Source organism: Pholcus phalangioides, unplaced genomic scaffold (assembly GCF_987345545.1).
Source record: "Pholcus phalangioides strain wild (caught in Gottingen) unplaced genomic scaffold, Ppha-v1.0 ptg000022l_1, whole genome shotgun sequence".
Classification (NCBI taxonomy): domain Eukaryota; kingdom Metazoa; phylum Arthropoda; class Arachnida; order Araneae; family Pholcidae; genus Pholcus; species Pholcus phalangioides.
This window is the reverse complement of record NW_028301615.1, coordinates 18156988-18179708: the sequence shown is the minus strand read 5'-3', so window position 1 is coordinate 18179708 and position 22721 is coordinate 18156988. Positions and strand designations below refer to the sequence as shown.

Here is a 22721-nt window from a genome sequence, read left to right as displayed (position 1 = left end):
TGGTAGGACTGAGGTCATTCCCGAAAATAAACGCGATAGTTTTTGCTATTAATATGCTACCTGTTAATGTAGCCCAGAGTTTTTCTCGGGATGATAGCAGGGCCGCAACTAGGAGGGTGGGGATCTCTGGTGCTCCGGGCGATGAAGCAGAAAGGCCACCGAGTTTTACTCTCTTCCCGTTCCAAATAACGGGGGGGGGGGGGTGTGTGGCGGCACCACCAAAATGTATACTGGTGCCGGGTGACAATATATTTTGGAGTTGGTCATGGGCGATAGCTTTTTTTCACTTCGGTTGTGGGGGGGGGGGGGGAGTGAAACTGAATCTATGGGTAATATAGGATCGATCCTATGAGATCTTTCAGATTGAGGTTGTAGAGAAAGCAAATCTCCGGCATATTCCTTATGAAGTAATTTTAAGTCAGATCATAGCATCAATAAACATTGAATGTTATTTATCAGTAGTTTAAGAAATCAACTTAATTGATTGTAAAACGAGGCCAATATTCCGTTTTTATTTAATTCACAAAAAAGTTTAACCATCTTTAACTCTTCCGGAAGCCGGCAGTGGGGCATAAGTTGGAAATACTGTTGTAGCTTATGCCAGTGATTCTGAATTTGGGGGCCCCCTTTGATCCTGGGATATATTTGGGCAACAAACCAAACGGAAAAAAGTTGAAATAAAGCTTTTAATTGAAATGTGGGAAAAAATTGACTTTTCAGAATCCATAAGAACTGCCCATAGAACCATGTTCATCTTAATGCATAGCATGGCCAAGAGGCCCAATGTTCTTAAGGGGCTGCCCCTACATGAGATCTGGCACTAGGGTTTTTGTAAGTATGCAAATATGTAAGCTGTTGCTTCCAGCTGAGTATGGGTTGGCCCTCAGCCAGCCCCTTAACCAGGACAAAGGGCTAAAACTGTCGATTGTCAGAGTAGCCTGAGGTGTGATTTGAAAGGAAATGCCAAGTATAGGGAGCAAAACATTCCTTTTCCAGGGAAGACCTATGATTTTTAGACATCCTTGCATAGTCTCTTACATGAGAGAAGTGCAATGAATTCCAGCCCCAGGGTTCTGGAGATCGATCATAGAACTTTTGTTCACTATACATTCTCAAAAAATCTATTCAGTGAGTGATGAAGAGGAGTCTTGCTCCTGGATAAAGGGCCTGGATAAAACGAGGGGTGGGGGCGTTACAAAAAAAAGTTGCAAAGAGGCCATAGGCAAAGCAATGTCAAACTTAAATGCTGGCCTATATTACTCAATTGATTTCTTTTGTTACATGAGTAATGGTAATGCTAGATTTTGTTATGAAAAGTTCCAGCTGGATGAGATCAAATAATGAACAGTAAATTTTTTCAAGCCTGTAAAATAGCTGATGTATACATATATATGCCATATTTTTTTTACCTATATGCCACATGTAAATAAGTGCCACACCCAGAGGGGAAAAAAATCTTGAGCATAAGTGCCGCATTTGTTGCACTTTTCCAAGAGAAAATTAACCTTCATATAATCACAATTTTTTCGGGTTATAACAAACTAGTTAGGAAATGCTAGCTAGTGTTAAGAACAGGTGAAATACTGATTTATGTTTAAATTTGTATGTCATACTACAATGAAACCTTAATAAAACAATTCTTTGCCGATCAAGAAAAATATTGTTGTAGAGAAGATGTGTGTGTGTCACAGGCTCCTCAAATTTATGTTGTTGGCATCTTCTGTGTTGAGTCGTTAGTACCACAATGAAATGCATTTGTCAGTGTTTGTTCTCAATGAAAAATTGTAATTGATTAGTTGATTTAAAATTCAGTTGATTGTTTCACCCTGCAAAGTAGTTTATCGAACATCTGTTGGGTACTACACAAAAAATATCTTCACTGTAACCTCAATAACACTTTCAAAGGATAGATAGTGCAAAATACTGATGCTTTAGGCCAGGACCATAACTAGGGTTTTTGCCACCTCCATAACTTTAATATTCGATAATTTTATAACTGTTTTGTTCCCACCTAAAATTTGATGCACCCTAAATTTTGCCGCCTGGGCAGTTGTCCCCCGTTCTCCTCTAGTTAGGCCATGCTGTAGGCTACCCTCCAAAGAACTAAAACCAGTGAGGAATTTAAAAATGCAGTACATTTTGAAGGGGGATTGTTAGTGAAATATAAAAATATTGTAGCAGTTTTGAAATCTGGGGGGGGGGGGGACGTTTTAGAGGGATTTATATTGTAGTAAAGGGTATAGTTTTATCAAGAAGAATTTAACATTAGACTATGAACAATTTCAAATATTGTTTGAAAAAAATATTGAGTATGTATCGTTATAGATATGTTTCACTGCGTTGTAATTTTCATAGTAAATTAGTTGAAAATGGTTATTTTTGAAAAAAATGCTAATGCAAAGCCTACATTAATTTAAGTGCTGAGACATAGGCCAAGAAATATTTTTAAATATTCCTCATTGTTGAGCATAAATATGCATACAAAGTTATATTGAGTTAAGGTTATATTATATTGAGTTCTATAAGTGTATTTTACGTATTCATGATTGAATCATTACAGTATGGAGCAAAAGTAACCTGAATAAAGTTAATTTCAGTTTGAACTCTAATATTGACACTGACCTAATGATTCTTTGTATCTAAGCCAAGATCTTGTTTTTTCTGAATAGAGCTGAAGAGCCTCATGCAAACATCGAAAAGCACTTCAAATTATCAACGTCTTCGCAGAAGTCTAGGCAGTGTTCGATCACCATTTTCGAGGCAGAGGATAAGTTCTCCTGGTTATACTCTTAGAGATAGTAAGCTTCATTTCCTCCCCCCTTCCCTTTATATTTGTATTTTGAACATGGAAATAGTTGTCACCTAGAACTATCGTATAATTTAGTTTGTTCTTTTACAGTTTCACCTTGTTCAACTAGCAGCGGTAGCTCTTTGTCTGGCTCGCCTGTGTTAGCTCATCGTAATAGTCGTCCAAAATCTCCGGTGAGTGTTTTAAGAGGACTTTCCAAATATTTCCACTCTTTCCAGAGACAATCAAAAATTTTAAAATATTAATGTTTTAATTGCTTACTCTAAACTATTCAGTTGATGCTAGATTTTATGAACCTCCAATTTATGAACTGCACACTTTTATGAACTAATCTTCTGGTCCAAAACAATATACCTTTTGTACATTTAATTTCCTTTAAACGTCTTTCCCATTTACAAATTTTAGCTTTCACTATTTTTTTCACATCTGTACAGGTTTGTAAAATGAGGGTCAACTTTGTATTGTATTGAAAGTATGATTATAGAAACGCCAATAATTGTTTTGTTCTTTTCCTCCCCAGATTCATAGAAGGGCAAGTTTCCAAAATGGTTTCAGTTCCTCTCCAATCTTACCTAATGAGATAATAAATAAGTACAATGTTGGTTCTATAATAGGGGATGGGAACTTTGCAGTTGTGCATGAGTGTATGGACAGGTGAGGTTTTGCTTACTATTTAAGTTATTTTTATTAATTATGTTGTTAATTGGATTATGTTGTATCAGAATGCAACATAATTCCAATATTCTAGCTGTAAAACTTGCATTCCAATCGTATTATAGTAATTTGAGAAATATAATGAAAGTATGTGTGCACGCACACAAATCAATCTCATCAATCCATGTGATCATTTTGTGAAAAAAAAATGCGTTCAAAAACAGTTTGGTTTTCAACTGGCATGATTATTTTTTACTTATTTTCAGTTTGCTCTTGTATTTAATTTTTAACTTTATTCAACATCTTGTTTTGCTTACTAAGGGACCCAATTCTCAATTTAACTCTTTAATTACTTATACTAAACCACACATTTACCTCGTCCGTATTCCTCTGTGGAATTTCTAATGAATTGGTACATGTTGGAATGTGTGTGTATGTGTAGTGAACTTTACAGAAACGCGTTAAGTTAAACTTCACGTTTTCTTGTTATGTGTAATGCTGCCATCTGCCATAAATTTTTTAAGTATGAGTGAATAATTGTATCATTGATGCTCTGGGGCGCGGTAGCCCGGTTAAGATACTCACCTAAAGTACCAGTAGGTGTTTAAAGGTGTTGAGAGTTCGATGACCAGTTCGTCCTTGTCAAAACTTTCCTGACACAGGGGTACAGTAGAAACAGCGACATGACCTGCAGCTGGTGCCTGTTTATGCTTGAAACTACACAAGGGTTTATAAATTGTGGAAGAAGCTCATTCAAAGTAAATGTGGGATTCAAAGGATTAAATAAAAGTTTGTTCAAAAAGTATCGGACCATAATTTTTTGTTAACCATTGGAGCTATTGAAACGTGGTTTAGGATTGTGTACATGTATGCACCAGTGTGCATGCTTGAATTTTTTTCCCTGCTTGCAGAAGCTGCCGGTCACCCTTGATGAAAGAGATTGTGAGTGGCAGTTGTATTTTCGTTTTTGACAAAATTGCAGCAAAAACTTGAACGATGATGCTGCTGCTGCTACACATACAAGGCCGCAACAGGCAAAATTCCCAACAAGGTGGCAGAGAAAAAGATGCCCATAGCAAATATGGATGTCATATTTCTAAAATACACAGATGAGCACAATACCCATAAAATCTATTTATGGCTGTCATATTCTAAGTATGGATAGCTTCTCGATTTACCCCAACAGGTTTATCATATTTATGTTGATATATTTGTATTATCTCAACCCTGATTTTAATAATTTTCCTTGATTTAAACAAGCAGAAATGTCAATTTTATCAGATTCATTAAATATGAGTTTGACTGTGTATAGAAGATAAGAATATTTTTTCTTTCTTTTGAATTGTAGGTGTACAAAAATAGAATATGCATTGAAAATAATTGACAAGAACAAATGCAGAGGAAGGGTAAATACAAGCATTATTTTTATAGTTTCATCCAGTTTTACAGATAATTTTAAATGTCATTTTTACCAACACTTAATTACAATTTAATTTTTCAAAATTAAATTGCAAGTTGTCAACTATTTTCATGCTCATGTATTGATCAAAAGAAAAGTCCTTCACCTAAATTTTTTAAGATTTACTTGAATTTTTTTTCTTTTTTTGCAATATATTCAATTTTCGGGTAAATATAGATGAGCATTATCTGCAATTACTTTTCAATATTTTAGAATTTCATTTTCTATAACATTGAATGTAGGAGCACATGATAGCCAGTGAAGTTGCCATTTTGAGGCGAGTCAAGCATCCTAATATCGTCCAATTGGTTGAAGAGTTTGACTTTGAGAATGATTTGTATCTGGTAATGGAACTGGTGAAGGTGAGTGAATTTTTTTCGTCTGACTTTTAAAATACCACTTTCTATTTATGAAATAAATTTGAAATTGGGTTTTCTTTGTACATGAAAATAAAATTTGAAGTTCAGTTTGATGAATGATTTGAATACACTGAATTTACAGAGAAACAATGCCATCCTTCGCTGTTTATATAAAGTGCCATGGACTGAATATCAAGCAGATATGAAATTTTCTTTCCGAAATGCATCTTCATCTCTGGTTGATATCCAGCCCACCATACTTTGTATAAACAGTGGGAGCAACATCATTTCTCTGTCGCTATCTGGGAGCTACCGTGATTAAGAACTATTAGCTGAGCTAGGAAGCTGCCCATGCGCAATCCCGTTCAGCATGCATATATGCTCTAAGGCGGGATTACACTGTAAAAGTTTGATAAAGATTTTTTACAAAACTTGAGAAAAAAACTAAAAACCTATTAGTTACATTTGCTCGAATGTAACCCATATGCTTATTATTTGCGTTTTTCAAATTTTATAAAAGGATTAATCTTTCTCCCTCTTGTAATCTCGGCCTAAAGGAAGAAAATGCCAGTCCTTTGTAGCTTAATGGAAAGCACTTGCCTGGTCTGCAAAAGGTTGACATTTTGATTCCTTGCAGAGGCATCTCTACTTGGTATCCAGTCCATCGTACTTTGTATATTGAATATACATTCAGCATTACATGATGGTCTTGATGGTGTCAGCAGAAAATGGTTTCAATTAAGCAATGATTACATAAAGGTTTTTTCATCTGTTTTTACAAAAACTGCTTTCTGTATGCTTTGGCTTGGCATCAGTTTTCCAAATACATTTGATCTCGTGTGTAACAAAAGATAGCGCTGCATGCATCGTATGTTTTATCCTATGAACCTGTAGTATCAAAGTGTTGAACAAAATCACATATGTATCTCATGTTTCACCTATTCTCTAAGTTTTTTATTAAAATTAAAAAAAAAACTTTTTCCCCAATTCTGTGGTGTTTGGTCAGAGCATGATATCTCCAAAAAATGGCTTTTTGATCTATAAGTAAGTTTTCCTAATTATAACTAGTTAGAAGTGAGATAAATGCACTAATATGTGCATACGGCTAAACATGCTGATGTATATTTTCATTTGTATTTGTGTGTATGCTTTATTTTTTATTTTAAATGACAATGAAAATGCTTATATCTTAAATGTGATTTTGGAGTTATGTTCTGACCAAACACCACAGAATTATGGTTACAAAAATAGGCACTTAGTCAGCAGATTATACAGTCTATAAGGTGCCTAGTTTTGTTACTCCAAATGCTTGCATAGAAAAGGATGGGTGGGGAAATAATGCTGATTATAACATTATAAAATAATATCACTTTGCTACAATATGGATAGTCCTGATAGTTTTTTTTTTTTTTTTTTTTTTTTGGAAATCCCATAAAATAGTGTTATTTTCAGGATTATAAGTATTTACTTCCACGACTGATTCGTAGACACCTTTATAAACATTTCTCTGGAATGCTTATAAAGGTGTCTACGAATCAGTGAACTCTATGGAAGTTCTAATGAATTAGTAAATGCAGATAAGTGTGTGTGTGTGCGCTATGTATCTCTTACGAACTATATGTTCAGGTAGTTTTCGCTTTGTTTGCTTTGTTAATATAATCACTAACCTTGGTTTTTTTGTTTATAAAAATGTTAGATACTAAACATATATATATTCACTTAGATGAGTTAAATTGACATAAGTATAATGCAAAGTATTTTTGTGTTCCTTAATCATGTTTTAAATTAGTGAGCAGAGCAAAAAGTTAAATAATTGAACTGCAAAACGTGATAATGCAATACAAATGCTACTACATCTCTGAATACAGAAAAACGTGCAAAATACAGTATCTGTATTTCATCAGGTTGGCAATATAATTTTCAACCAAATATGTTCACATAATTTAATTATAAAATTCCTGGACAAAACACATTTGCTGCAGTCAAAAACCATTTAAATTTGATTCAATCATTTGTCCAGTATTTTTTATAAATTGACATAGCTGAAATGTATCCTCTGTCACATGCTGCATGCAAATACTTTAAATTAATTTTATTGTATATTTTATAAATTTTTTGTAGGGAGGTGATTTGTTTGATGCTATTGCATCTGCGTCAAAATACACAGAGCAGAATGCCAGTGGAATGGTGCACAATCTTGCCAGTGCTCTTTGTTATCTTCATTCTCTGAACATTGTGCATAGAGACATTAAGCCTGAAAACTTGCTGGTATTGTACCCAAAGATTTTTTAAATTTTGTTATAAACAGTTTTTTAAATATAAATTTTAAACAAAAATGTTGTGAAGACTTTCTACAAGGATCCACTTTAGTCAGAATGACGAGAATTCAACCTAATGTACAATGAAAATTGTAGATGTGTAAATTACACTTAAGGTATCTGACTACGTTGAAAACGTCATTTTGGAAGAAAATATGGATTTTCATTTTTTTATTTTTTTTATAAAAGCCCTATTTGTTGTGATTCCAAAACGGGCCTTGTTTTGTTTATATGATGCTTAGAATCAAAGTTACGTTCACTTTAGTGTTGTGTTTTTACATACAAGTAATACGTGAATCAAGACTTTGAACGTGTTTTACGAAGAATGTTATTTTTTACATTTTTCTTGACTTTGTGACATGATTTGTAAAAATTGATGCATTGCATCCTTACGAAATTTTAATGTGATATTTCGCTATATATTGTTGAGGTTATGAACCAAAATCTAAGGTCTATCACATATATTTTTTGAATTAGTGTTTTATAGACAAAATAGAGGATGAAATTTCAAAAAATTCACACGTACTTAAACATATTTTGGTGTAACTTATGAACATATCATGCACTCCTTTGAATTTTGGTTCAGAACCTGCAACATTACTAGCTAAATGCACTGCGAAAATCACAAAGCATTTCATTTATAAAATTTTTTGCAATCGTGTTTCGAATATCACATGAATTTTGTCTAAAATTTGACATGAAAACGACTTTTTCATGGAAAATATAATAGACCAAAATTTGCCGCTGTTTTCACCATTTCGAGACACTTTCTATCAAAAAATGCATTTAAATTTCACTCCAGAACCATTTTAAAGAAAAGTGACAAAGGTAGTCGGATACCTTAATTATTCAGTCTGTTCTACTTTATGCACTTATTTTATCTTTCAATTGGGGGAAAAAAAATCACTTGATTGAAAATATTGAGATACAAATTTTACAGAGCCTTTTATCCTATGGGAGAATTCTCACCTGAACTAATAACTTTCTACATTTTATAGTAATGGTACATATCATTCAAATCTGTTTTCTAACTTTCCCACAGTTAAAGTCTTAATTTGTACCACTCCTACTAATGTAGCTTGAGGGGGTATTGTATACTTTTAATGGAGATGTAGCTGTGTATAGTGCTAATATAAAAATTGATTATCGTGGTATAGAAAACTGTATTTTATGCAAAATAAAATTGTTTTGCTTTCAAGACGCATGGGAAAATTCAAATATTTTATTTTTGGAATTTTCTCTTATGTTTCCTTGTTTATGAAATGCTCGCGAGTTGGCCCATTGTAATTCTATTCATATTATATGCTTGTTGTTTGATAATCATAGTATTTATAATCGCTATTCAAAATTTTCAGAGATTTTAATTGCAGTATTCTATCTATAATCTGCAGTGGCATTTATCAACTTGAGAAAAAATGTCTTTTAATCTGCACATGCAAATTCTGGTAGCTTTCTATATCGGCATTAATGAAACTTTATGGAATGGAAGGGTTTTTTTCTTTTATGACATTTTTTTAAGGAAAATGTTATTTCTTTTCTATTAGTTTTATATAACTTGAATAATTTCGAAAATACTTCGAAAAATAATTTCATTCTAACTCTTTGAAAAGAAGCCAACGCAGCAGTCTACACTAGGAAATTCAATATTTTTACATATGCGGATTATACATAGTTGAATCCAATAATATGCCAGAAAATGGGGTTTTTTTTGCTGTATATTTTTTTTGTTTAAACAAATAATTTTCTTATAAAATTGAATGCAACTGAAAACCTGGCATTGCCCTGGTTTTCTTCAGTTGCATTCACTTTTCATTGAGCGTTGAAAAAGTTACACCATTACAAAGGCATGAAATATCATGCATAATACTGGCAGCGTTAAAGAAATGGCAACCTATTATAAATGCATATGCATGTCTGGAATGCATTGCTAGGGAACCATGTTAACCAAAGTAAACATTCTGAAAGTGATTGTTGAGGCCCAAAAAACCATTGTTGCCCGACAGTTTTTCGCCCAGCTCTGATGAACTTTTGAAGTAGCCTATCGTTCAAGTCCTATTTGGTACATATGCAAAATTTGTGTGTGGCGATGAATAGATCTAAAATTGTAGATTTGTATAGAGAAACACATGCAAATGCACATATAGAGAAAATCAATTTTATATGTATAGATTTAGCATGATATAATTGAATTCTTTTATATATTTGATCTTACATTTTAATGTTAAGTAATTTGAGTGCAGATTATCATTATACTTCTGTTGAATGTTCAGCAAAAGTTTCTCTTCTGTGCAGGTTGTTGAACATCCAGATGGTTCAAGGTCATTGAAACTTGGTGATTTTGGTCTGGCTGTCGAAGCGAGCGATCCTTTGTATACTGTTTGTGGTACTCCTACTTATGTTGCACCTGAAATCCTAGCAGAAACTGGGTAGGTTATTATGTTCAACATTCTTTGTCTAGTGAACTAGCCATTCATCATTAAATTTAAAAGAATTTAATAAGCTTTACAAAAAACTATCAATCTTTTTTTAATGCTTAGATATAGTTAAACGTGTGTTTATAATAGAATCACAAGGATCTAATATACAGAGTGTACATGATTCAAGTTCTCTAGTTCTGAAATGTCCAAAACCATAAATAAGTGAAAAGTGGAATACATACACACATACATTTTATAGTACAATACACCATTTAATATAAATGTTCTATAGCATGAATTTTTCCAAAAATTGCTTTTAATTTGCATCTACCTAATATGAAAAATACAGTCAAGGCTGTGATAACGATCATCTGTTACAATGACCGTTCCATTATAATGACCAGTATGACAGCTTCCAAATGTTCTCCCATTTCTGCCATGTTAATTTTTATCCAGTACAACAACTGGTTGATATCATTTAATCTATTACAACGACCAAACTCAGCTCGGCCATCTCATTTTTTGTTTTTGGAAAGACGTGCAAATTCCTTCCTTTAGTGTGTCTGATCGAGATTTATGATGCTTGAAGAAAGGTATGGAACATATAAATGGTTCAAAGATAGAGCATTGTCGCTTTTATGGAATATCCGATGGTTGACTGGTGCCATTACTAGATCATACGTGAACCATAGCTAAGCACACACTGAGCTTTTGGGAAATGATTGGGTGGTTTTCTTTCAACATTCTGTTTTACTTTCACATATGGTAGGTCACCCCCACTTCCCACGTGGTAGATTTTTCATCTTATTTTAAATTTCATTGCTCAATTTCAGACAAGTGAACTTATGTTTTCATGATGAAAGTTATTCCATTCGACCTGACTGACTTATAAATAAAGCACTATACATTTGATTTCAGATTAAACATTTTGGCAGAAGTCGACTAGAAATTGATGTAGAGAGCCAAAATAGCAAAATCCTTTCTTGAGAAGTTAATCTTTCAAAGATATTAAAATATATTTTTTAAATGTTTCATATAACAACCTCGTAACATAGCGACCTCTGTTTTTTGTGGAACAAAATGGAGGGGGGGGGGGGGGTTTGTTATAATGAACATCCACTGTATTATAAATACAACAATTATTTAGAATTATTCCTGTTGATGTTACGTCTTAAGTTCTACTATATTCTTTTGTAATTGTTGGAAGACATTTTGATTAGAAGCTAGATTTATGTGTAAACAAGAAAAAAAATTAGTTCACCAAAAGCTTAGGAAATAACTTTTTTCTTCAATACTTATTGGCATTGTCACGAAACATCAAAACATTTTCAATGCCAATTTTTTAAACCAAGTGTTACCTTCAAATTCTGATTGATGTATTCTTGTACTGAAATATTTTTAGGTATGGCCTGAAAGTAGACATTTGGGCTGCCGGTGTTATAACTTATATTCTACTATGTGGATTTCCACCATTTGTAAGGTACTGAAAATATTTTCATTGATGAATTATGTTGGAGAGTAAGTCAAATATATGTTTATAGTTGGTCTTTTTTCTTTTAGACTTAAGGAACAGCTTTAATTTTCTTCAGAAATGATGTTTACAATTGTTTTGGGGAAACAATGTAGAAAAAGCTTAGAATCGTGCTCCAATTTGTTTATATGTAACTATGGTGTAACTAGGTAAATATACATCATCTTGTAAGATAATGTACATTTACCTTATTTCACGGTTTACGGAAAATTCACCGCCGGAAAATTCACCGACAACAATTCACCGCCATGCAATTCACCGCTAGGAAAATTCACCGACTAACAATTCACCGCCATGCTATTCACCACTAGGAAAATTCACCGACCAACAATTCACCGCCATGCAATTCACCGCTAGGAAAATTCACCGACCAACAATTCACCGCCATGCAATTCACCGCTAGGAAAATTCACCGACCAACAATTCACCGATATGCAATTCACCGACGACAGTTCGATGCGAGTCAGTTAGCGAGGGAATGAGCGAGTGAGTGACCCAGTGAGTGACTGAATGACCGAGTGAGTAAGTGATTCAGTGAGCGAGTGGGTTACTGATTCAATGAGCGAGTAAGTCAGTCCGTGAGTGAGTGAGCGATCTAGTGAGTGAGTGATCTATTGAGTGAGTAAGTGCCATATCCTAAAGATATGGCGGAAAGTTTAAATAATGACTTTATGAGAAAAAATTCAGATGATACGGATTCGGGTTGCTGGATTTTATTCGTTGGTAAAATGAATATTTGCAGTGGCCCTCACAGGGGGATGCCCGATTGGCTTCCGAGTCAGGGGTCTCGTTTCATTTTGGGGGCACTGGATGAATCTCATTCTTTTCTGTCGTTTAACATTGTAGAATTTTCAACAGCGGAAGCCCGAGATAAATCCAGTGTCTGGGTGCCCCACTAAATATCTGCGTATTGGGTCCCCGTTACTAGATGTGGGCCCTGGATTTATTCGTTTTAAAATTGATAAAAATTAAAAATTTTCGTGGCCACTTACAGGGGGTATGTCCGACAAGCCTTCAGGTCGGGGCCCCATGGAAAAGTTGACAGGTTTCATTTCGGGTGTCCCTGGATGAATCTCATTGATTTTTGTTGTTTAACATTGTAAAATTTGCAAGACATCGGTAGCCCGAGATAAATAGTCAGTACCCCCACTACAATTCAACGAATTGGAGTTTGGGGACCCCCCATGGGGAAGTTTTCTGGGGTTACTTGATGAATCACATTTGTTTTTTGTTGCTTTATTATTATAAAATTCGCTTCTTCTGTAAGCTGGTGCTTTCACGTGTCCCTTTCCATAGCACGCTGATGAAGTGAAACGAAATAAACAAGATATGTTATGAAGAGGAAAAGGGGGGGGGGGGTTGGCCGCCAAAGGTGGTAGGGGAGCAGAGCCCCCTAGTACTGTATATAAAATACCATGTCCTGACTGATTCATCATCGCCGAGCCAAAACCGCTGAAGCTGTAAATATCAAATTTTGTGAATAGTTTTTTTCAAGACGTAAAGACTCACTACTCACTAAGAAATGGTTTTTCCATATTCGACAACCTAAGGGCGTCATAAGAGGGGAGGGGGCGGTCAACGTTGAAATCATGCCGAGCCGAAACAGCTGAAGCTATAAATATGACATTAGATCAATATTGTAATATAGACTCATTGAGAAGGGATTTTTCCAAATTCAACCCCCTAAGTGGGGTTTCAAAAGTTATATGGAGCAATCAGCACTGAGCCGAAGTCGCTTAAGCCATAAATATGAAATTTAGTTAGTATTATATTTTATAATGTACATACACACTAAGACAGGATTTCTGAAAGTTCATCACCCATGGGGGTTATGAGGTGAGAGTAATTTTGAGATTGCAAAAACACACGAGAGCGAAGCCGCGGATAACAACTGGTAATAAAATATAATGCTTACTAAATTTTATATTTATGGCTTCAGGGATTTCGGCTCAGTGATGATTACTCCATATAACCTTTGAACCCCCCCCCCCTTTATTAGGGGGGTTGAATTTTGACATTTGACTTAGTCTTAGACTTAAAACGAACATTCGATTATGTTGATTTAAATATTCTAACAAATAAAAACACTTCTCAGCAGGCAAATGAGGTAATGTACTATATTGGTTTAAAACATATTACTACAATAGGAAACAAGCTGCCATAATAAATGGTAAAATCAGCACATTTGAAATATAATGAAAAGAGTCCCACAAGGATCGGCCCTTGGGTCATAATTATTTCTAGTTTATATTAATGATTTATGTAAAATTAAGTAGAACGGTAAAATAATTTCATTCGCAGATGACACAAGCCTATATGTTGAAGACGGGGGTGGATTTAGAGCTCGCTGTTGGTAGGGGTGATTTTACAAATCTTTAAAAATCTAGTCTAAGCATCGGTGACCACATGTCCTGCATTTTGTCTCGTATTTTCCGTGACAGTTCGGTTTTTCTGTTTTTTCTTCTCCATCCAGACTTTTTGAAAAATGTCACGGTTTTACTCGTTTATAGTCGAAGTTTTCTTGAATTTTTTGTTTAATTTTTTGTTGCAATATTACCATATAGAAGTTCCGAAAATTTCATAAAATATCGCATTTCGTTTGAGGGGAAATCTAAGGAGAGCACCTACATCCAGCAGTGGATTGAAATTGGTTGTTGATGATGCCACACCTATTAAAACCAGTATTTTAAATACAGTTAAACTCGGTTATAACGACATCGAAGATTTCGCGGGATTTCGGCGTTATAACCGAGTCTGGCTGTATTGCTTTCACTTTTAGAATATTGTTCTAGAGCTCTTTTAGTTATTTTCTAACATTTACCGGTGATTATGTATGATCCCCACCTCATATTAGTTCACTACGACGCAGTTCGTTTTGTAGAGGCCATATAATTATGTCCTACTACTGATGCTGGAAAACAAATTAATGAAATAAAGTGAATATAAAGATAAGTTTAATTTTCTCAATCAGCAAAACGGGTAAAAGAAAGCCATAGCCTCATATTGTTTAAAATTATATGCGTGAGTTCAAAAATCGTATGAAATTATCTCGTTTTAAACATCCAATTCTTGGACATAAGGTGGACATAAGTGGACTCTTGGGTGACAAATAAAATTTTCAAAAACTGAAACTCACGGAACCACAGCTTCAAAAAACGATATAAAAAATGACATTCTTTTTGGGCAATGTTAGAGGAGTATTTTAGAAAGATAATTTTCACACAGTTTTCATTACATACATATTTAATTGGTAATTTTCAATCAAAACCTACAATATTTAATTAGTAATATCTGACAAAATTTTCATTCAAAACATACAGTATTTATTTAACAATATTCGACATGATTTCCTTCCTTACATATTTATAATTAAAGGGTTCCAATCTACTAATCTAGAAAAGCAGATAACACGCAAATGTAAGAAAAAACGGGAGAAAAATATTCATTTCTCACAAATATTGATATCATAATTAAAATGATACATTATGAGCTATACCTCTCAAACAGTCTTTAATGTCACATCCTTGATGATACTTATCAACTAAATTCTTTAATCTCTGCGCAGAGTCCCGGTATTTCTTTCTCCTAATCAATGTGATGGTTTTTGTCCACTTACAATTTTCTCCATCCGAACTTCATTCAAACTCTGTTCTCTTTTTATGGCACCGATGAACTTCCATATATCTGGGTGGTGAGCAGATAATTGCTGTTGGAACGCTCGATGCCATCCTTCTATAGAATTGTTGGTAAATCGTTACGCGTTCCTTGAAAGCAGTTCCGAATGTCGATGTCAAAGCGCGACGACCACCAGGACGAAGAGGACGCCCGATCCAAGTGTCTTCAAATCAACACTTCATCATAAATACGTTTTCGGAACAATCGGATTTTTTAATCATTTGTGACACTACTACGTTAAAAACTAACTAACTAACCAATTCACTCACTCCCTCACTCATTTACTGACCATTCACTCGCTCCCTCACTTACCAATTCACTCACTCCATCACTCACTAACCAATTTACTCGCTGGCTCATTCACTGACTCGATCAACCACTTACTCACTCGGTCACTCAGTCACTACTGGGTCACTCACTCACCCGCTCAATCACATACTCACTCGGTCACTCAGTCACTACTGGATTGCTCACTCACCCGCTCAATCACTTACTCACTCGGTCACTCAATCACTTACTTACTCGTCACTCAGTCACTCACTGGGTCACTCGGTCACTCAATCACTTACTTACTTGGTCACTCACTCACTGGGTCACTCAATCACTCACTGGGTCACTCAATCACTTACTTACTCGGTCACTCAGTCACTCACTCACTGGGTCACTCACTCACTCGGTAACTCAATCACTGACTTACTCGGTCACTCAGTCACTCACTGGGTCACTCAATCACTTACTTACTCGGTCACTCAATCACTTACTTACTCGGTCACTCAGTCACTCACTCGGTCACTCAAACACTGACTCGGTCACTGGATCAATCACTCGGTCACTGGATCAATCACTCGGTCACTCAATCACTTACTCTCTCGGTCGCTCAATCACTGACTCACTCGGTCACTCAGTCACTCACTCGGTCACTCAATCACTTACTTACTCGGTCACTCAGTCACTCACTCGGTCACTCAGTCACTCACTCGGTCACTCAGTCACTCACTCACTCGGTCACTCACTCACTCACTCGGTCACTCAGTCACTCACTGGGTCACTCACTCACTCGGTCACTGGATCAATCACTCGGTCACTCAATCACTTACTCTCTCGGTCACTCAGTCACTGACTCACTCGGTCACTCAGTCACTCACTCAGTAACTCAATCGCTCACTCCCTCGCATTGAACTGTTGTCGGTGAATTGCTAGTCGGTGAATTTTCCTAGCGGTGAATTTTCCTAGTGGTGAATTGCATGGCGGTGAATTGTCGGTCGGTGAATTTTCCTAGCGGTGAATTTTCCTAGCGGTGAATTGCATGGCGGTGAATTGTTGGTCGGTGAATTTTCCTAGCGGTGAATAGCATGGCGGTGAATTGTTGGTCGGTGAATTTTCCTAGCGGTGAATTGTTGGTCGGTGAATTTTCCGGCGGTGAATTGTTGTCGGTGAATTGCTGGCGGTGAATTTTCTGGACACGTTATTTCACAACAGGAAATTTTTTTCCATAAAAATTTATAGCCTCGGTACATTTATAAAAAATATCGTAATTTATATATATTGTAACTTCTGTTTTCTTTCTTGCAAAAACTTTGAATGTTATTTTTTTCAATTTGAACAGCCAAAACAATGACCAGGACGAGCTTTTCGACCAAATCCTGGCTGGGAAATATGAATTCACTCCTCCTTACTGGAATGAAGTGTCAGATTCAGCAAAAGTAAATCTTTATTGTACATTATTTTTAGGTATAATGTATAAGGCAAATAATATAAAATGATATAAAATATAAATTATATAGAATAGTTTGTTAAGGCAGGGAGTGTCATTTCCAACAATATCGTGGGACCCCAGCAAGGTGATGTTCTGAGACTTCCTGTATGGTTGAAAGTACCAGCCTACCACCAATCATGAGGTTCCCTAAACCAGTAGTTCCCAACCCTTTTGATTTGCTGACTTTTTTTAAAAAATTATTTCTTTTGTGAAGCCCATTGGCCTTTTAATTTATTTACTGAATTAACTAATTTTCCTGTAATGGCAGTGAAGTTCTTGCGTAGTACACACAGAGCTCCAAGTGTTCTATGTAATGTCTATTTTTTAAATGACAGATTTTTGATGAAAACCTTAATTGACAATGCAAATTATGAGACGGCGAAATTCTATGTAAAAATTGTGACCTTAGTTGTTCACTCAAACATAGTTTGTTCACTTATAGTGAATATCACCCTTACTAGCATTGAATTTATTAATTTATAATTTTTAATTACAGCAAAAAAGCATTTTTACTTAAAGTTGGTTTTTCCCTCAAGAACTAACGGAACTCTAACTAAACTGAATATTCTGTTATGAGCTGCTCACTGTCACTCATTCTTTTGTTTTAGCACAGAATTGGAAAAAAAAAGTATTTGCAACGTTTGATACTAAATGTGAAAGTGCAAACAAAATTTGCTTCTTTTCCCACATAAACGAAAAGCAGTAAAACGTGACCTTGAAACCAGTGTACACTTGTTTTCAATCCAATCTTTACTGGATTACTAGAGCCATCTGTTACAAACACTGCAAATTTAAAAATGTGAAAAAGCCGAGCAAATCACTGGATTGGCATAGAAAAATAAGCTGCTTGAGCTGCCATGAGTAAATCAGGGTAACATCTTAACAGTTTTTGTCCAAACACTGTTAAGGTGCTTTAAAAGGGGACTACCCTGATTTACCCATGGCATTTCATTTCATTTTGGGCGATAAATGAAATGAAATGCCATGGGTAAATGTTTTCTCAGAAAAAGAAACCAAACAAAAATATAAACGGTTTACAGATATTATCTCACTCAATTTTAACCTCTGGACCAAAACACAACAATGTAAATGTAATAGAAAAAATGAGTGGATTACTAAAGATCTCATACTGAAGATAAATACTAAAGAAAAGTTATATAAAAAATATAGGAAATATCCCAACATACTTGCATATAAAAATAAATATAAGAATTATGATAAAATGTTAAAATTTCAAATAAAAAAAGCTAAACAAGAACATCTAAAAAAAACAAATTTATTGAATGCAATAGAGACAAACGAAAACAACGGAATTGTATAAATACTTTTATACTCAATAAAAATAACAGAAAACAAATACTCCCAATCCATTATGATCCTAAATATTTAGCAAATGACTTTAATAAGGAATTCATTGATAGAAACTTGAATACCAATACTATAGGATACACACGTCAACATGAAAGTATATACAATATTGTAAACTCAATAGCAATTATAGATATTGATATACCTACTTTAAAAAAATTAACAAATGATTTAGATGATTTTAAAGCAATTGGTTATGATGGCTTAACATCGAAAATGCTAAAAATAATTTCATTCTATCACATTGAAGTATTAAAACATCTAATTGACTTGTCAATCAAAGAAAGTTACTTCTATGACGAAATGAAATATTCCCTTGTTTACCCAATTTACAAAAAAGAGATCCTAATAATATGAATAATTACAGACCAATTTCAGTTCTCCCGATTTTTTTCTAAAGTAATAGAGAAACATATGAACAAACAAGTTGTAAATTTTCTAAATCATAATTTTTTTGCACCAAATCAGTATGGATTTCAACAGAAGAAAAATACAGAAATGGCAATAATCAAACTTGGTCAATACATGAATACAGGATACAATAATAAATAGTCTATGATAATCTACCTGGATTTAAAACAAGCGTTTGATAATGTTGATCTAAATATATTAACACAAAAGTTGCATAAAGCTGGTGTTTGAGGACGTATTCTGGAATGGTTCAAAACTTATTATTCTAGAAGGCAACAGGCAGTCATCATTAATAAGCAAATAAGCTAATACCTACAGGTTCAAAAGGGTGTCCCTCAGGGATCAGTTTTGGGCCCTACATTATTTTTGATTTATATTAATGACTTTTGTTTGCTGAATCTAAATGGAAAACTTGTATCATTCGCTGATGATACAGCTCTTTACGTGGAAGATGACAACTTTGAGAACCTTTATAGAAAAAACAAAGAGACCTCATATATTAATCAATGGATGACCGAAAACAAACTCGAATTAAACGTACACAACCCAGTATCAATGCATTAAAACAAGAAACAAACTCCAATTTCGAGATCTCCATTAAAATTCACACTTGCCAACAACAAACAGAACTGCAATTGTCATGAAATAGAAACAATGCACCAATATGAATACCTAGGAGTTATTGTACAGGACGATTTAAAATGGAACTTGCAATGTGATAAATTAACTAATAAAATCCGATTTTATATAGTTTTACTTCATCTATTAAATATTTTAATTTATAGAGATTTTTTAAAGGACATTTTTTATGCATGGATTTATTCAATTATAACCTATGGATTATGTGCCTGGGGTGGGGCTTACCTAACCAATATTTCGAAATTAAATAACACTTACAACAAAGCAAGAACACTAATACAAACATGTAACACGTGCGATAACAATATCAATTGCCATACATTGGACATTAGACAGGTATACATTTACAGACTTATAAATTTTGTGTTCAAAAACAATAACTGGTTAAAGAAGAAAACAAACAGAACTTCGGCAAGAATCAAACATGAATTTTAAGTCCCAAAAACAAACAAACACCTTTTTCAAAAATGTTTCTTGTTTACTGCTCCAAAAATAATGAATTCATTTCAGTCGACAGCTCATAATTGTAACAATAAATATGATGCTTTCATGTACGTAAAATTACGAAAATATATTTTAAGATTGTTTTCATAAAATACAATATAAATAGTGACATCAATGGGAAATATTGGAATAATTTAATCATAGCTAAAATAAACAAACATTTATTATGATGTCATGATACAAAAATAAAATAAGATAAATAATAAGAAAATAAAAATAAATAAAAAGGATATATATGTGTGTATATATGTGTATCTCTATGAGCATGTACGTAGTCATGTGAGTATGTATGTGTATATATGAAGGTTTTGTGAAACGAAAAGGAAAATTTATTTCATAGACTAATTATTTATACAAGAAATATCGTGATTCAACAATTTCAGATCTCACAATTCAAATTTTTAGTGTGCATAAATTTTTGAAATATTCATATACTATTACATAACATTTATTAACATAACGTACAGTACTTAGAAGAAAAAAAAAATTGGCGGCAAAATATAATTTAATCCATAGGGCTGCCTGAAAGGACGTTATTTCCCTTGGGGTCCAATATCAGTATTTATTGTGTTCATGTGTTGTTCTTTCTATGTGCTTTTGTTCTGTCTTTTATATGTATTTTGTGTTTGTTTTTGCAAATAAAAAAAATCAAAAAAATCAGGGTAGTCCCCTTTTAAAGCACCTTAACAGTGTTTGGACAAAAACTGTTAAGATGTTAATCCGATCAACTTGTATGAAGTGATGTTCACGTGCCCCCTGTTAGCTATCTTGGAAGTTACATAAAGATATACAACTTTATAAATAGCTATGATATGAACGTCACATCATACGAGTTGATTGGGTAAAGTCACAGTGCAGTGTTTACACATAGGGCATTTAAATCAGTTGATTGGGTCAACCTATTGTGTTTCAACTGGCTATAAATGTTTATAGCCAGTTGAGCTATCTTAACAGCTCCATAAGGGACCCTACTTTTTTCAAAGTAGTCCTCCCTACCAATTGCCACAATTAATCTTGAAAATCATGGTGCCAAATCTAATTATCACAAGGTTTCTATATGAACTTGTGGCTGGGTGGAGCTCCATGTGTTAAGATGACTCTGATTGGGTTTTAGCCTTATGAAAGTGTGGCTGACTGAGGGTGTCTGTCATCTGTGAATAGAAAATTAGTTGACTTTGTAAATGAAATGACTGTATAGTGCAACAATAATCAAAACAAAGTTCGAAGAGTTTATCTCTTGCACCATAATTTTTTGCATCTGTACTCTGTACAGAGGCATACTTTTTTCGTAAATGTTCTTGTGTGAAACTTTGACTTACTTCAATATTCATTACTATTTTGTTTTTAAATGGTTATTTCACATTTTATTCTTGCAGGAATTAATAAGCAAAATGTTACAAGTTAATCCAGATGAGAGGTTTTCAGCTATACAAACTCTCTCCCATCCATGGGTCTGCACGGTAAGTGTTAGTCTACATCACCTTTTATTTAATCAGTAGTAGTAATCTCAATTAATAGATGCAAATATTGTGCACAAGCATATAGTATATGTATTTTTATAATTAAGTAGCAAACATTATTTAAAGCACAACACTGTTCTTTTATTTGGCAAATGTTATTCTGTAAATGTTTCTTAGACCTGCTTTTCCTCTACCTTTTTTAGTTTGTTGACCAACTTTCCATATTGGCTCTAATCGTGTCATTTTTTTACAATCATCTATTATGTCTTTGCATACATTTGGGGGTGCTAAATACAATTATCCTCAAATATCCATGCTTGGAACCTCAATTATCCATGCAGACCTGCCAACTCTCCCGATTTAGGTGGGAGACTCCGGATTTTTTATCCTTCCTCCCGCGCTCCGGATTTGTTAAAATTTCTCTGGATTTTGGCAGAAAATTAGATTTCACGTTGTCGTGGCGTCAATAATTACCGTCGTCGTTAGGGAAAACACCCGTAGAGGACAGCCAAAGTCATTTTCATCGAGCAGCCGTAAAAAAAAGTTTTTGTGACAGCATTTAAGCAACTGGCAAAGACGCGACTTTGTTTTCGTAGCTTTTATTGGCAATCACTTATAAGGGGCATCGTCCGCAGCTTTGTAATTTGAATTTTTTAAATCGTTTCTTCCGATTAAACATCTTCAGAAAGAAAATATAAAACTTTAAGCTATATACAGCTTAATGAATATAAAGCTTTTAAGAATTCAAATACCCAAGATAATCAATCACTGATAGCATCCACGAAAGGAAACACATACTTTATTAACAGTATGTAGATGTGATTTCTCTATTCTGCATGGAAAAACTGGCATAGAATTATATTCTTCTCAGGAGCAATGCAGAACGTGCCTTGGAGGGTGGGGGGGAAAGAATGTAACTTTTTCTTAATTTATTAAAATTTTTTTTGATGGAGTCTATGAGTGTCGGGGGTCACCCCACCCCCTCGGGAGAATCTCCGGATTTCTGGATTTCAAAAGTTGGCACGTCTGTCCATGATACTTTTCATAAGGCATTTTATCCAATTTTCAAAATCAATTTGTGTTGTGATAAACTGATTCAGAATGCTTCCACATTCAATAAGAGCTTTATAAGCTGTGAAAGTAGTCCAGCGTTTCCCAAAATGGTAAGTATCGCCACACACCAGGGGGGCGATGGAAATAACCAGTCAGTAGGGGCGGCATGGAGGGCTCGTGCCCCCCTCTTCCACGACATACAAATTCTTAAATATTTTTTTTGTAAAGAAATATATTGAAAGGAAATACCTTCCTTTACTTGTACTTATACCTTCCATACACTAAAAATTAACAGGAAAAATGCCCAA

At 34.4% G+C, this 22721-nt stretch overlaps 1 protein-coding gene across 2 annotated transcripts in view; it reads left to right on the top strand.

Moving 5' to 3' along the window:
* LOC149069926 (serine/threonine-protein kinase DCLK1) overlaps positions 1-22721 on the top strand; it is a 108846-nt gene that overhangs the window by 74320 nt on the left and 11805 nt on the right. For both annotated transcript variants that reach the window (XM_089250204.1, XM_089250205.1), the window contains exons 4-13: positions 2670-2798; positions 2900-2982; positions 3330-3463; positions 4812-4869; positions 5165-5284; positions 7403-7549; positions 9892-10025; positions 11419-11496; positions 16829-16925; positions 21277-21360. In XM_089250204.1, coding sequence (XP_089106330.1) covers positions 2670-2798; positions 2900-2982; positions 3330-3463; positions 4812-4869; positions 5165-5284; positions 7403-7549; positions 9892-10025; positions 11419-11496; positions 16829-16925; positions 21277-21360 — 1064 coding nt within the window. The remainder of the gene's footprint in view (positions 1-2669; positions 2799-2899; positions 2983-3329; positions 3464-4811; positions 4870-5164; positions 5285-7402; positions 7550-9891; positions 10026-11418; positions 11497-16828; positions 16926-21276; positions 21361-22721) is intronic.